General features: G+C 41.9%; 1 protein-coding gene across 1 annotated transcript in view; it reads left to right on the plus strand.

Moving 5' to 3' along the window:
- cpeb2 (cytoplasmic polyadenylation element binding protein 2) overlaps window positions 1-13,651 on the plus strand; it is an 18,284-nt gene extending 4,633 nt beyond the window's left edge. Inside the window, 8 exon segments of the mRNA XM_068725266.1 lie at window positions 2,486-2,576; window positions 4,879-4,929; window positions 7,978-8,151; window positions 8,238-8,327; window positions 9,360-9,478; window positions 9,627-9,741; window positions 10,332-10,513; window positions 11,347-13,651. Coding sequence (XP_068581367.1) covers window positions 2,486-2,576; window positions 4,879-4,929; window positions 7,978-8,151; window positions 8,238-8,327; window positions 9,360-9,478; window positions 9,627-9,741; window positions 10,332-10,513; window positions 11,347-11,574 — 1,050 coding nt within the window. The 3' untranslated portion in view covers window positions 11,575-13,651.
- The last annotated feature ends 3,125 nt before the right edge of the window (window positions 13,652-16,776 follow it).

Genomic DNA, 16,776 nt, shown 5'->3' on the forward strand with positions numbered 1-16,776 from the left:
CTCGCTAAGAGAAAATAATTAAATTTCTCTGAATAATGATACCACCTAAACAATGGTGTCACCAAATGGTATCAGTGTTGCCATGAGCTCAAGTTATTAGTGACATCAGTGCCAAGAAGAACAACGCTTCCTATTCCAGGAAACAGGCCCGACTCCGCGAATTGTTAATTTCCATAAACAGTGTCGGATCCAGAATTTTTTAGATTCCAAGACTTTCCCTTCCTTCCTTCCTTTCTGTTTAATGTTTGGCAGTCAGCGACACGTCTCTGCTGTGTTTTAGACATCACACTGAGGAAGGGGAGAGCCGGTCTGCTGTCAGTGAGACTGTCGTGTTTGTAGTAAAACCGCTTACTGGAAATCTCTTTAAATCACACATCTATAGTTCATATTTTCTTCTTTGTACTACTGCATATCAGCACCCTGAAACATTACAGAATATCCACCTAACATTGAGATTCCCACAGCCGTGTGTTACAATTTAGTTCTGACAGGCGTCCTCAAGGCCTCGACCACCATTGTTTCTCAGTTTCTAACCACAGAAGCTAACTGCTAACTACAGAAGCTAACTGCTAACTACAGAAGCTAACTGTTAGCTAGTGAAGCTAACTGCTAACTACAGAAGCTAACTGCTCACTACAGAAGCTAACTGTTAACTAGTGAAGCTAACTGCTAACTACAGAAGCTAACTGTTAACTAGTGAAGCTAACTGCTAACTACAGAAGCTAACTGCTCACTACAGAAGCTAACTGCTCACTACAGAAGCTAACTGTTAACTACAGAAGCTAACTGTTAACTAGTGAAGCTAACTTTAAGAAGCAAGAAGACGAGCGTAAACCGGCAAAACACCATAAACCAACCTCCTGAATGCAGAGGAGGAATTATAATAATCTGTAAACTCGTATCTCATATTCATGATCTACTTTATTACCTTTGTACAAGCTCTGTAAAGAAAGAAGTCAAGTATTAAATGTATTATAAAGAAACAAAAGCTAGAATATCCTGTAATGAATTAGATTTGTCTGCAAGATATTTACTCAAATGTAGATTTTTTTAAGACCTCCTGTTTCTAAAGCTTCTAAAAACAAACTTTATTTGTATAATCCTCAGACGTGTTAATAGTGCTTTTGTCAGCGACTATAGTACTAAACAAATAGCACTACACCCCTGGCAATTACACACCCAGATCTTTACAGTTAATCAAGTTAAGTTGCATTGTGGGTAATTTAAGCGGCAGGTCTTTGACGACAGAGAAGAAAGTGTTGGAATTCAAAAAAAGACTCCGGTTCTGCTGCATACATTTTTATCCTTTTTTTTTTTTCTTTCTTCAAACTGTCCATTGTGAGTCCGACGATGTTCGAGGAGCGCGAACACTGAATCATGTTCCTCTGCTCAGCTGTTGGGTCAACGTCTTGCAACCTATTCAGGATTACTCAACGATCCCGTTATAGCAATCTGTAAAACAGATAATTACGGTGATGAAATATAGATGTAAAAGTGTGCTGGCACACTGTAATCCTATGCTGTACCATCTATTACAACTCTTCATCCTCTACTGTCACTGTTGTACGAATTCATCAAGACCTCTCTCGGTTTTTTCGGTTCTTGACAACGTTGTTTTCAAGAATTTCAAGGTAACACGTTGAGAGTAACTGATATAGAGTTGTTGTCTATCTATTCACCTTTTATTTAACCAGATAAGTCAACTGAGAACCTGAACAAAGAGGCAGCAACAGGAGGCAAATTGACAAAATATATAACATCTCAAACCTGAATCTCAAACATTGAACTACAATATGTACAATATTTTAAAGAACAACGGTGTTCCCGGAGAAGCAGGTGCAGTGATCAGAGACTATCGTTTGTAAAGAGTTATTAAAGGAGGATAAAGGAATGAGGGTGTGGAGTTTTAGCTTTTTTTTTTTCAGTCAAATTGGAGCGTAAATTTGGGTTACTGTTAGAGATACTGAACAGTGAGCGGAGATGTGTTTTATAAATTAATGATACCAGTCACCATCCGTCACGATCAAAGTCTGAAGATCTGACCTTTACCCTCCACTGCGCGGGGAAATCTCGTCACCAGAATATTACCGAACGAGTCCGTCGCGGTTGGTCATTAAAGGAGAGCTATCTCATCGGCCCCCGTTGATGAGCTCACCATCTCCATCTCAGCTCTGCGGCTGAATGCCACTCCTGAGTTTTTGGTTTCCGTTCTCTCTGGGAACAGGTCCAGAGGAGGGGGGGGGGGGGGCGAAACCCGTCCTACCGACCCCCTGAAGTGAATAAATACGGAAAGAATGTTAATCCGAGCGTGAGCTACTCGCTCTCTTAAATCTCTTCCACGTTAAGCCAAATACCAACTCTTCAGGGGCTTTATTATTCATCAGCCAAAGTAACAAAAGCGTGTCAGAAACGCGAGGACACGCAAAACCCAAATCCCTGACGCCGGACGATGTGAAAACCTCACACCTGTGTTGTTGTTTTTCAGGAGCGCACCAGGATGTACGACAGTCTGAACATGCACTCCCTGGAGAGCTCGCTGATCGACATCATGCGAGCCGAGCAGGATCCGATGAAAGGTGAGGTTTCCCTTTTGCTCTCTATGTTTGTGGGTGGTGGTGGTGGGGGGGGGGGTGAAGACGCCTGACATCAGGTGCAGGGGAAGTGACGGGGCCCGTTGCTAACACGGCCGTGTTGTTTTTAACCACGCTCCGGCTTATTTTCTCCCCCGCTGAGAGCTTAATACTTTCTGCCACCAGCTGCACATTTACATGACCTTCAGCTCTGATCCTGTCGCTACTTAACCTGGGCGGCACAACAGAGAGGAGGAGGAGGAGAGGAGGAGGAGGAGGAGGAGGAGGAGGAGGAGAGGAGGTGATCTGTGAACACCTCTGATAGAGAGCGATGACACGTTATCATAAAGACGACGCGCTCCGAAGTGACGTCTCTCTCTCTCTGTATAGAAGAAGTGGACGTAGTCGTCGGGACGTTTGTGGACTGACGTTTCGAAATTCCTTGAAGCCTTTGACTACAGCCGTCGCCATGTTGTTGTTTTGCAACCAGTAAACAGGAAGTGACCATACCTGGACTGAGGAGGAGTGACGTAGAGACGGCGTATACGTCTCTGGTAGAGACCTGTCAATCAGCGTGTAGCCCCGCCCCTAAAGCATCCCCTGCTTTATGGTGTGTTTGACTCTAAATGGAGCATAATGTACTAAATGAACATCATGCTGTATTGAAGAAGACTGTAAACTAGAGATTGAGACCATAAACTCATGTTTACAATGTTTACTGAGGGAATAAATCAAGAGAGAAGTAGAGTCATTTTAGACTAGACTTCTATACAACCAGAGGAGTCGCCCCCTGGTGGACACTAGAGAGAATGCAGCTTTAACAGGCTTTTCAGGACCTGCACTTGACTCGTCGTTTTGGACTGAATTGGTTCCTTCTGACTTCCTGCCGGTGGTTCGTCAGCAGAAAGCAGTGGATGTGCTGCAGTGACACGCTTCTCTTTTGGCCTCCGGAGGCTCAGCTGCCGGACATCAGAGCAGCCAGTGTCGAATAACTGCAGCGCTCTCACTCTCCTCTCATTCACGGCCTCACAGGCCGGCTACGCTTTCACTTAACAAATATGACCCAGAGTAACACCGCCGGTGAAACCGAGCCGTGCGCTCAGTCCTTATTCGTAGTCTCCGTTGAGATCCGGACCCAACCTGCGCCCTCCTTTTCTCGGCCGAGTGTCTTGTTGTTCCTGCCCGAGCAGATGGAGAGGACATGGGCCAGTGTGCACAGCAGAGAGGGGGGGGGATCCAGACTAATTTTAGATGCGATCACACTTTCACACACTGTGTATGACAGCCAAGAGAGGCGTCGGGGAGGGGAGGGGGGGGTGGGGGGGCTTGTGAGGGTGGGCTCTGCCATTTATAGCATGGCCGTGGGCCGACACAACAGCGTGCAGTGTTCTGACTGGCAGCTCCAGAATATACAGGACCTCACAAACCCGAAGCAATATTAGTGCTGCAAGTTGATGCTGACAGCACCTACTGGTGCTATTTAACATTTAAAGCTGCGGTGTAGAATTTAAACATGTCTGACTTTCTGAGTGGCAGAATTAATGGCTAAATACTCAAAGTCTAGATCGGGGGGGGGGCTAAGTGGACTGATGTCGAGTTTGCCGATTTCTCCGTCGCCATCTTGGATTGCAGCCGTCGCCATGTTGATTTTTTCCTGCAACCAATGAACCATATCTGGACTGAGGAGGAGTGACGTAGAGACGCCGTATACGTCTCTGGTTAGAGACCTGTCACTCACTGTGTAGCCCCGCCCCTAAAGCATCCCCTACTTTATGGTCTGTTTGACTCTAAATGTTCCATAATGTACTAAATGAACATCATGCTGTATTGAAGAAGACTGTAAACTAGAGATTGAGACCATAAACTCATGTTTACAATGTTTACTGAGGGAATAAATCAAGAGAGAAGTCGAGTCATTTTAGACTAGACTTCTATACAACCACAGCCGGAGGTCGCCTCTTTGCATTAGCCGAGCTTGAATTATTTACAGGATCGCAGCGCGTCGCTGAGTGGAAACGTTTCCCGTCCTTAAAGCCGAAGAAGGAAATGATCTTGTTTTGGTTAAAGACTCTGTTTTCCTCGTAATATCAACTCAAGGTGTCTTTGGGGATAAGGAGAGCTTTGTTCCCGTTGCAGACATGTGAGGAAGGCTGTCGTAACACATTCACAGGCAGCCACTGGGCTTTTATGTGTGTGTGTGTGTGTGTGTGTGTGTGTGTGTGTGTGTTCACTCCCATGTGTCCTCTCCATCTGCTCTGTGTCTCATCCCTATATCTCTCTTTGTGTGTGTTTCCTTTCCTCACGTCAGGCCGTGTGGGATGTCCTAACCCCGGGGCCGACGGCCTTCTCATGCTCAATGGTAATTATCTCTCATCCGCGTGTCCGTCCAACACGACCACATTCATATAAACAGGAGCAAAAAAAAAAAATGAACACCGCTCACCGTCACCGTGGACGTAGTTGCCGTGACGTCACCTATTGGGTTGAGGACTACGGTTTTGAAGCCGCAAGATCGTCATTTCTTTGCCGTCCCCATCTTGGATATTTTTCTTGTTTTCTTTTCATATTGGCTTCAAGGGGTTTCCACCTGGTCCAATAAATTTAAGATTTTAATAATTCATATGCAATAAATAAATAAATATACCTTTTTTTTTAACCCATAAAGAAATAAATGAAAGTTCTTATGATTATTTATTTATATTTTGTTATTTTTTTTAAATATTTCCACATTTTGTATTTACTTATTTACTCTTTCATTTATTTATTAAATTATTTCCACATTTTTTATTTACTTATTTACTCTTTTATTTGTTAATTAAATTATTTCCACATTTTTTTATTTACTTATTTATTCGTCTTTAAAATGACACATGTTATACATATTTTCTAATTAGTTTACAGATTAATTTATTTAATTGTTGCGCTCATGTGACTCCATCTTTCACTGTCTGCCATTGTGAATCCATATTTAATGTATTCAGGGTCGTATTTCTCCACGACGCGCTTTTCTGCAACCGCGTCACTTTTTCCGACTCGTTTTGCGTCGCCGGGAACGTCGGCTCGCTAACAGCGGAGAGAAACACGCCGGCCTCTACGTGATGACGTCTCACCGCTGTAGAGAGGAGAAGATCTAACAGCGTGTTAATGCTAATGCTCCGCGATGGCGCTCACACGATGCAGTTTCCATTGTTATCGTGCGTCACCTGACGACTTTGAACGCACCACAAACAGGACTTAGTTCCACCCTTTCATTAAAGTGTAAACCTGCAGCCCTGCAGACTCACATGTGTCAGAGAAGAGAGTTTGTTTTGTACCGTTCTCCACACGACACAAATCTGGGTCGGACCTCTTTATTGGCGTTTCTGCCGTTTCCTCCTGAGACCCGGCGGTTGATGTCTTTGTCCCGTGTTGTGATGTATTTTGACTCACATCTCTGAGGCCCTGAGACAGAGGACATCTGGGGCTGTTCAGTGACGGAACATAATGTGGTCGTTTAGTTTTCCGTTTCTCCAAATGGCTTTTATCAGATATGACCAAAAAAGGAAGTTAGATATCGATCACATAATGCCTCATTTACATATTTAAACATCACATTTCAGTAAACTTGTAATACAATAAATGCTGGTATTGATGTGAGTGATGACGTGGTGAAGTTTCATGGTGATATCTATGAGTTAATTTTTTTACCCTATTCACCGATAGTCTCTTTAAAGGAGCTTTTCTATCAATGGAGTTTTTCTCACACTCTGATCCAGAAATCTCCACTTCAGTAGTTCTGACATCCACCAAACTTCACACCTTCATTCCTCTCTGTGTGCTGAAGCTTTCTACAGAGGGCTTTGTCCACACACCACTCACACACTCATTTATACTACGTTTATTCATAAAAACATGGGGAGAATGGTTATATATACGTGATACAAAAAGATATCATAAACTCTCTCTGTAAAAACCTTTGACTTTAATATTTGAGCTACATGAAGCAAGAATTTAGAACCTGCTTTTATCGAATGTTCACGTTTTTCTACTGGAAATTAGCACAAATGTTTTTGCCTCGAGTGTCTTAAGGAGAAGCTAAATGAGTTTTCTACGGAGGGACTGATTGTTTCGTTGACGGGTAAAAACAGAACCCTGCTCTGGGTCTCAGGAGGACGTGAGTCAGTCTGGTTCACTTATTTGCGTAAAGCGACAAGTTCGCGTGACTGACTTGTTTTCGGCGGTTTGACGGTAAACGGAGGTTTTTAACGTTTTGAGGATGTGTGCGCAGCTGAATCTTGTACTCTTGTACTTCTCTACATGCAGCCAGGAGCTATGGGAGACGTCGAGGTAAACGTTCCACAACTCCTCTTTCTTTGTTCTCCGTGTGGCTTGTTTCTCTTGTGGCATGCTTTTGAATGGAAACCAAACCGAAGGGCCCTTCGAGTCCGGAGTCAGGACTCCGATTATCTGTTTTTAGATCCAGGAAGACATTGTTATACAATCGTTCAAATTCTGCCCGATACAATTATTGTTGGCTGTCAAAAAAATATAACAAAAAAGACTTTTATGATTGTATTGTTTCAGTGTCCAAGACATGCATGATGGTTTGGTCACGTTTATCTGAAGCAGCCGTGCCTCTGCTCTATGGAACCCCAACGTCTTCAGTACCAAAGGAATAAAGAGACAATATGAATATTCATATCAATAAATTGTGTAAAATATATAAATGAGTTTTTATGTGAGATGAAATGTCACGGGACTATTTTATATGCGATAAAAAAACAAAACAAAGCAGTTTAATAAAGCAGTTAAAGGTCATCTTCATAATGTTAAGTTTTTCTTGTAGATGCTTTGTAGTGTAATTTTCCTTCCTGCTCAAAATTTTCGAGAGAAATTTTGTTTTTTGTTTTTCATTTAAGGTTCGTCTGCTTCTTTGTCAGATAAATCAATTTGCACGTTGATTTTTCTATCACGACGCGTTAGTTTAACCTTTTTTTTATTCGACTGTAAACACGAATATTTAAATATCACCAATGCAACAAATGTGTTTTTAAAAAGGATTTTATTTTGGCGAGCACGTTTTGCCGTTTGCTGTCCCACGTGTCAAGAAGTGACGGCGACCCAGAGGCCAAGAGTCCTTTATGTCTTTACCTCTGGAAGACGTTGGGGCTCCACGCTGCTCGGCGTTGTTATTAACAGGCTTGTCTGTCCAAACACCGCTTCATTCGCAAAACCCTAAATTGAACAAAGTCCTCCATTTAAATCTGGTTCTTCGTCTCACAACCAACTCGGCGCACAAACTGCATTAAAAGCAGAGACGTTCTTCTACCCTCGGTTAACGGAGACCTTTCAGATGTGTGTGTGTGTGTGTTTGTTTGTGACGTTTTTATTGTAGCCTCAACCTGCCTTCTTCTCCCCCCTCCACCAGGCCGCTCCTCCCTCTTCCCCATCGACGACAATCTCCTCGACGAAGGCCACGGTAACCAGGGTGTCCCGGGGGTCCACGGCTCCCCCAACTGTTACCCCCACCAGAACGGGGAGCGCATCGAGCGCTTCTCCCGCAAGGTGTTCGTGGGAGGTCTGCCCCCCGACATCGACGAAGGTGAGGACGACTCATCCTTCTTGTCTCTTTTTATTCTACAAAGTCTCTCGTTCTTCACCTCTTCTGCTTTTTCCTCTTCCGCTCAGACGAAATAACCTCAAGCTTCCGCCGCTTTGGTCACCTGGTGGTGGACTGGCCACACAAAGCAGAGAGCAAGTCCTACTTCCCACCGAAAGGTACCGACACCAGCGGCGAGCCTCCGTATTAAACACACGGCTGCTAAACGTTATCGAAGAGCGACCGGTAGTGTTCTGGTTCTAGTGTTCTGAAGTCAGTGAACCATCAAAAACACTAAATGTTAACCTTTTACTTTGTTTATCACCAAAAACTACATTTTACAGATGACACGTGAACACATCACGATAACGTTATAATTCACCTTCAGCCAGTACTCATGTTCACTGAGCAGAGCCTGAAGGCATCACGATGTAACTGACGTGAACCTTTGTTGGTTAGCCGTTAGCGGTGCTGCTAACGTTACTAGCTCTCCACCTGTTGATTAGCCGTTAGCGGTGCTGCTAACGTTACTATCTCTCCTCCTGTTGGTTAGCCGTTAGCGGTGCTGCTAACGTTACTAGCTCTCCTCCTGTTGGTTTAAACACTGATTGGTTGTTTACAATGTAACATGATCAGAGATCAGAGACTAGAACCACATGTTCTACTGAGTACTGGAGGAGAACCATTAGCACTAGGGCTAGCTATGTGCGTCGTCCTCCATATACGTCACCTGCGTCCAGAGCAGCAAAGTAGCAAAATTCAATTGCAATAGCCTGTTTCAACCAGTAGAGGGCGCTATGTATATTAATGTATAATCAAGATAAAATAAGATAATCCTTTATTAGTCTCACAGCGGGGAAATTCACAGTATTACAGCATCAGTGTAAAACAATACAAGAAAACAATTAATAATCAAACAGTAAAGGTTTAATAAATAAGTAAATACAATAGTATCAGATTGAGTAGTTGGATATACATTATTGTACATATGAGCTGAGCTATATAAAGTATTTTATAAAATACTTTGCACTACTAAATACACATATACGTTGGTTTCGTTACTCTTTAATGTTGAGGATGGATCCCGTGAGACTCCGATAAAGAAGGCATCATTTGTGACACATTCGTGTGTTAAATGCACACACTGATGCTGTGTGTGTGTGTGTGTGTGTGTGTGTGTGTGTGTGTGTGTGTGTGTGTGTGTTCCCTAGGTTACGCGTTCCTGCTGTTCCAGGAGGAGAGCTCGGTGCAGGCTCTGATTGAAGCCTGCATGGAGGAGGACGGGAAGCTCTACCTGTGTGTCTCCAGTCCCACCATCAAAGACAAACCCGTGAGTCCAGCAGCAGCTGAACACACACTGAACACACTGAACACACACACACACACACACACACACACACACACTCACAGCTGTTTGTTTTGTTCCTCTTAAATACAAAGAGGGTGTTTTTAAAGGTACATTTGACTTTGTCCCCAAGGTGCAAATTCGACCGTGGAACCTGAGCGACAGTGACTTCGTGATGGACGGATCTCAGCCCCTCGATCCCCGCAAGACCATCTTTGTGGGAGGCGTCCCTCGGCCCCTGAGAGCAAGTAATTACACGTATTTTATTTTGAAAATATCACTGCATTCACATTCACATGGCATTGTGCGTTGTTGCAAGCTTCCTAAGCCACGGCCCTCTAAGAACATTTGAAATGTTTTCTTTTTTGTGTGTGATTTTGTGAGCTTAAATAAATACTAATATAATTAATATATGATATGTTAAAATAGCTGTGGAGTGATGGGGTTGGTCCAACCTTGCAAAGTGAATTGATGTAGTTCCTTGACAAAAAAAAAATTAAAAATTCTTGTAAATGTGTGACTTTAATATCAAAGAATATCCAAGTTTTCTTTCTCATAAATTCACAACTTTAATCTCAGAAATTCTCATATTTTTTCTTGGGTTATTAGCCCCTCCCCCTCCCTCACCTGAATTGTTTTATTTTCTCACTCATTTGTTTATCAAATCAGCTGAATTCTGACCTTACATGTTTATTAATGTACTCAGTCCTCTTGGTCGAAATCCGGAAACAAAAATACATCTTCCCAGATGTTTTGAAAATTACATGTTCATACATCAATAGATGATCTGAGGTTTTCTGCAGCACGAGTCTGACGGCGTTTCCCTCCTCTGACTTAGTCGAGCTGGCCATGATTATGGACCGCCTCTACGGCGGCGTCTGCTACGCGGGCATCGACACCGATCCGGAGCTCAAGTACCCGAAGGGGGCGGGGCGAGTGGCCTTCTCCAATCAGCAGAGTTACATCGCCGCCATCAGCGCCAGATTCGTCCAGCTGCAGCACGGAGACATCGACAAGCGGGTACGGCCTCCCCTTCAGTAACAATGACCTCTCTGATTCTCAGGAGGGCTCAGTCACTCACACTGTGAATGCGAGTGTGTGTGTGTGTGTGTGTGTGTGTGTGTGTGTGTGACACACAAGCAGCAGCTTGTTGCTATGGTGAACGAAAGCTTATTTGGGCTGATTGAATTAGCTTCCTTTTCAGTCTTGGCTGCTGTGAGCTCGTACGCTGGTTATTAGTCGGACGTACTCATGGCGACGTCATTCAATGGTTTGTGGATCGATGGTTTGAAGCCTCGAGTTCAGTGTTTTGGACGTCGACATCTTGTTTTTTTTTGCAACCGGTAAACAATAGTGACCATATTAGGACTGAGGAGGAGTGACGTAGAGACGTCGTATACGTCTCTGGTAGAGACCTGTCAATCAGCGTGTAGCCCCGCCCCTAAATCATCCCCCGCTTTATGGTCTGTTTGACTCTAAATGGAGCATAATGTACTAAATGAACATCATGCTGTATTGAAGAAGACTGTAAACTAGAGATTGAGACCATAAACTCATGTTTACAATGTTTACTGAGGGAATAAATCAAGAGAGAAGTAGAGTCATTTTAGACTAGACTTCTATACAACCAGAGGAGTCGCCCCCTGGTGGACACTAGAGAGAATGCAGCTTTTAAGCACTTTTCACTTTTCAAACCCGGAGGCTGCCGTCTGTGTGAGCCCTGTCCTGTCATGAACACATCCACTTTACTTGTTACCGTTTGTATTGATGTCTTTCTTTAAACGTGTGTGTGTGTGTGTGTGTGTGTGTGTGTGTGTGTGTGTGTGTGTGTGTGTGCGCGTGTGTGCGTGCAGGTGGAGGTGAAGCCCTACGTCCTGGACGATCAGCTGTGCGATGAGTGTCAGGGCGCGCGCTGCGGAGGCAAATTCGCCCCCTTCTTCTGCGCCAACGTCACCTGTCTGCAGTACTACTGCGAGTTCTGCTGGGCCAACATCCACTCCCGCGCCGGGCGAGAGTTTCACAAGCCGCTGGTCAAAGAGGGGGCGGACCGCCCGCGCCAGATCCACTTCCGCTGGAACTAAAGACGCCACCGCGACGCAGTCAGAGGGAGATGAAACCTCGCGGGAATGAGAGCTCTGCCTCCCCCTAAGCTATCAGTATAATCCAGTACGTAACACTATACAGTATATGCTATATATATATATCTCTATATCTATATATCTTTTGTAGCAGCCAAACACCACAAGCCTCAGTTTTTCACCAAAACTCCCCTCACATCTCAGGCTCTGACAACTCTACAACTCTTTTGTGGTACTTTCATCTTTTCTAAGAGGAGATTTTAAAAAAAAAAGAAGAAAAAGAGAGAGAGAGAGAGAGAAAGAGATTGATTTTTGTAGTTTTTTTATTATTGTTATTATTTTTGTATGTGAGATTTAAAAGTAGATATGGGAATGGGTTTTTTTGCATGGGGGGGGGCAGCTTGTCTGTCTGTTTGTCTGCTGCTGTAGCCCCCCCTCCCCCCAGCAGTGTGTGTGTGTGTATGTGTGTGTTTAGTGCACACACTTGTTTCTTGGGGGGGAAACTAAAAAAAACCTTGATTCTCTAATGTTGACGCCTTCCCCCGGGTCATTAACCAAAGGTAGCAAAAAAGAAAAGGAAGCATCAAATTGACACATTTTTTTCTGCCGCATAGCAAACAGTTGTTTTATTAAAAACTACAATATGTCTGCGCTCACACTGACCCACAGAGTGACACCTGAAAATCTGGTTTCCGCTATTCAACGTTTGTACTCAACAAGCTATTTTAGAAGCTTTCGCTGCTATATATACATATATATATACATATATATATATATATATGTATATATATGAATAGGTGTGTAGGTATTATATTTAATGCCGTGTATAAACCAGAATCCCGTCAGCTCAGCCACTAATGGCCCACCATCGCCATGGAAAGTGCATGTTATGACGATAGTAGCTCCACAAATAGCATGCAGGATAGAATTTAAAAAAAAACAAACCACTGAAATCATAATTAAAGACAAAAAGTAGCATGAACATCTGTCCCAGATGCCTAAGAGTGAAAAAAAAAAAAATCGGACAAATACGTTTTGAAAGAAAAAAATATATATATTTAAACTTGCATGCGTTGATGTTTATCTGTTGTTTGATCCGTTTACATACTTAACGATACAAAAAGTGACATTGGTTCTACTGTAGTGGACGCCGTCGTTTTGTGACACGGTGGCTTGTACGGCAGAGGACAAAAAAAATCCAAAAAAAAAAAAAAAAGCAGAGTGGTGTTCAGTGGTTTGTGTCTTCGTCGTCCTCCGTGCTGTGTGATTGGTTTTACTTTTAGTGTAGACTGAGGCTCTGGTTTAGTTACTAAAAACATCAAAAATACCCCATTTGTGTGTGTTTCCCAAAGGTCAGTCTGATTGAGCATCGACCTCTGCAGACAAAAAGCAAACTTAGACTCGACTGGGAGAAGCGTCATTAGAATAGTTGAAATAAGTCCAGGGAGACTCCGGCTCACGATCACGAAAAGCTAAAGTCTCTCCTCTGCGACGCTCTAGAGATGAAACTCTCCTCTCCTCGTTTGTCTCGTTTCAGTTCCACCCTTGAAATCGCTCTGAAGTAAAACAAATAACTAATCTAGGGACAATCTTTCTGTGAGGACGGTGGGCCCAGCCGTCCGGTCGGTACTGTACAAGTGTGTCGTCGTGGGTTTTTATTCGTGTTCCACGCTCCTCGTTATCGGTGTCCAGGCGTCAAGTGTGTACTGTTACGAAACCCTAATGAAACTGAGACTCTATTACTTTTTAACTTGTTTGTGTCAACTACTTACCCATCACTGGCCCTTCAATGTGTTTTTTTTTAAATAATATATATTATGCACTACTTTTCTATATCCCCACTTTATTTCTTATCCACCCCTCCTTAAGTGATTTTAAGCGCAGACATGGATTCTCTCTGAAACCTCCACTTTATTTATGATCCTACAGAAGATTTATCAAATTTTTTATTTTTTCATGATTACTTATTTAAGATGTAGCGTTGAAGCAGTGGTCTTAAGTTATCTACGTTCTGTATGAGTAGAGCAGGAATCCAATATTTTCTAATATATTCTAATGTAGTCTGGATGTTGTGAGGACCGGGGGGACGGGGGGGGGGGGGGGGGGGGGGGACGCGATCGAGGTGAAAGTTAAAGAGTAACTAAACCCCCAAACCACGACTATGAACCAATATACATGTGTTTTTAGTAGTGTTGTTGATGGATTCAGGTCCAAATCTTGACAATTTAGCGCAAAGTATTTGAATTCTATATAATATTCATATTTACCACCCTCCACTGGTTCAAACCATTAGCATAAGCTAGTTGAAAGGATAACGGCAATCATGAATGTTAATTTAAAAAACGGTAAAGTTTGACTAAATGTTAAAGTAATGTAGCCCAGCAGTTCATATGTTCTGTAACTGTAGCATGAAATCATGGTGGAATTAGCAAGGTAGCTCCTTAACTAGCCAGCTGCTAAATGAGTAAAATGTAAGAACTTAATGCAACTGCTGCTTGGCTTATTGCTGGCATATACATAGCTAGCGCTAATGCTAATCACTAGCATACCCATATGTAAACTCAAACGCACAAATATGAGTTTGTACTGTATTTTGTAACCGTAACAGACCCTTTAAACAATCTTACATGACCATAATCATAGCAGTAGGCAGCATGCTAGCAATTAGCATAAGCTAATTGAAAGGCTAACGAGGCTATCACGAATGATAATTAAACGAAAACACAGTAAAGTTTGGCTAAATGTAAAGTAGCGCGTGGTGCTTTATATGTTCCGTAACTGTAGCATTAATGCATGGTGGAATTAGCAAGCTAGCTAGCTAACTAGCCAGCTGCTAAATGAGTACAATTTTAACAACGTAATGCTTCTTGTCACAGCGTAGGAGAGCACATCATCGCTGTCTCCAGATAAAGAGAGAAGAGGTTTGATAGACGATGGACGCGACTAAACTCTGGGGTTTAGTTACTCTTTAAAGAACTACCCCCCCCCCCAATGTGGCTTTAGTTCTCATGAACATGTTTGAATATCGTCACCTGTAACACTTGACTCGTGCTGTTTTTGTGAGGTTCTATTTTCTATGTTTAACACTGTTACTTTGTTCTGTATGTGTCTTTGTTTTTGTAAAAAATCATATTTATTTCACTATTTTTGTAGACAAAAAAAAACCTATTTGATTTTGATTGTATTTTTCTATTTAAATAGGACAATTATACAATTTATCCACCCCCCCCTCCCACCTTCCCCCATCTTTGCTAATCATGTCCAGAAGTTCTGTTCAAAGACAAAGAATCACGACATTAGTAACAACAACATCAACGTTTTTTGATATATACAGTTGACTCTTGTTTTGATACACATTTTCATTTGAAGGAAGGAAACATGAAGGTTTTATCATTTTCTTGGAAGACACTTGAGATTCTCCCCTGTTGCATCGAGGCCCCAGCTGCCTGTCCTCGTAGATGCTCTGAAACTTGAATATAACACATTTTGAAAGGCTGACTAACCTCGAATCTGTGTTGTGATGTGCAATACTGTTTCTAATGTTTGTATAAAAAGTAAGAACTACAGTGTAAACCTTTTTAAATGCAGATTTATTTTTTTCATTGCATATTTTGCAGATTTCTGATCCACAGTGTCATTTTTTACTGTCAGAAAAAATAAAACCCCGTTTTTTCATTGCAACTATTTTTAAATCCAGATATCTTTGTACTGATGTAAATGATTGTAGTTATTTTGGATAGTGTTTTGCTAACAAAAGGAGAGACTTTTTCATGCATATTTCTATTTTCGTTTCATCTTGTTTTGTCCCACGTTTTATTTCGTTTTAATTGTAGCAGAGTTCTTGGAATCATTTTTTTTTTCATATTTAAATGTCATTGGTATCATTTTGTATTTTTATGTGGAAATTCACTATATATATATATATATATATATTACAAAAAAATAAGATGCTAATTGCTAAGATATTATTTTGAGTTTTAATTATTTTTAAAGCTGAATATTTGTAATTTTATTGTCAAAGTGACTAATTTCTAAATCAGAGTTTGTGTATAGATTCACAAAAGTGGTTTATGAGGTGTTTGGATTGTAATTATTACTGAATGGCTCTTTGATATGCAAAATGAATATCATGTTTATTTTTATTTTTGTTGGTTTTGTATTTAAATGGGGTGTTGATTACAATCTTTTTCTTTTTTTTTCTTTCACTTCCTGAATAAAGACCCATTCTGTTTGGACACAACACGTGAGTTATGAAGTAAACAACAGGAGGCCGTTATAATCCATCGTTTTACGTCACTGTTAGATGTATTCCAGCATGTCATACTCAGTGGTGGAATGTAACTTAAGTACAGTTTTAAGATTCTCGGCTATTTCTTACGCTCTATGTATTTGAAATAGAAGTACTTCTTTACTGCACTACATCTACCTGGCAGCTGTAATTACCAACTACTTAAGATTTCACATATAAAAGTTGATGATAAGCGTATTAAATACTGTGTGTTGTTAAAGATGAGTTATGGATGTCTATTATAACTTCAGGACATCTGGAATCAGTTTAATTGTTTAACAAAAATCCAAAAAATCTGTTTGTGTGAAGCAGAACTGAACAGCTTCCTGTATATAAAGTAGTTTGAACCAGCTGCAACAGTACATGTGTGTACTGTATGTGCATTTATGCATCAGTATTAATGTCATATATCAGCTTATAAATCTCACAAAGGAGCGTTTCCTGCAGAATGAGTACTTCTACTTTGGATACTTTAAGAGTATTTTGCTGATAATACTTCATTACGTTTCGTTAAGAGGAGACACTAAAGGTGAAAAGGGTAAAAATAAGATATAGATATTTGTGGTGGAGAACAGCTGGAGAACATGAATGGGTTCTAAAGCACATATTTAAAATCATAAAGCCGTGGTATTGTTATCAACGGTGTCTATAAAGGTTGCCTCTGTAGTAAATAACAGAAGGAGTCCCTCAGCACACGTCCTCTCATCAGAACCGCTGAGGTCCAGTAGGCACACGTGACTCCTCTCATTCATTAAATCTGTCCGTTCGTAGAACAGCAGCCTGATTCTACCGAGTCCAAGCGTCTCATGTGTGAGGAATCCTCACCCATGACCTAATGGAGCTGATTCTGTTTGCACACGCAAGAGTCTGGATGCTGGCTGTTGGCTTTTGGGAGGAGAAGGGAGTGGATCAGAGGA

The sequence above is a fragment of the Cebidichthys violaceus genome, unplaced genomic scaffold (assembly GCF_023349555.1).
Source record: "Cebidichthys violaceus isolate CVI_PGR_0920_01 unplaced genomic scaffold, fCebVio1.0.p SCAF_35, whole genome shotgun sequence".
NCBI classification, from domain to species: Eukaryota; Metazoa; Chordata; class Actinopteri; order Perciformes; family Stichaeidae; genus Cebidichthys; species Cebidichthys violaceus.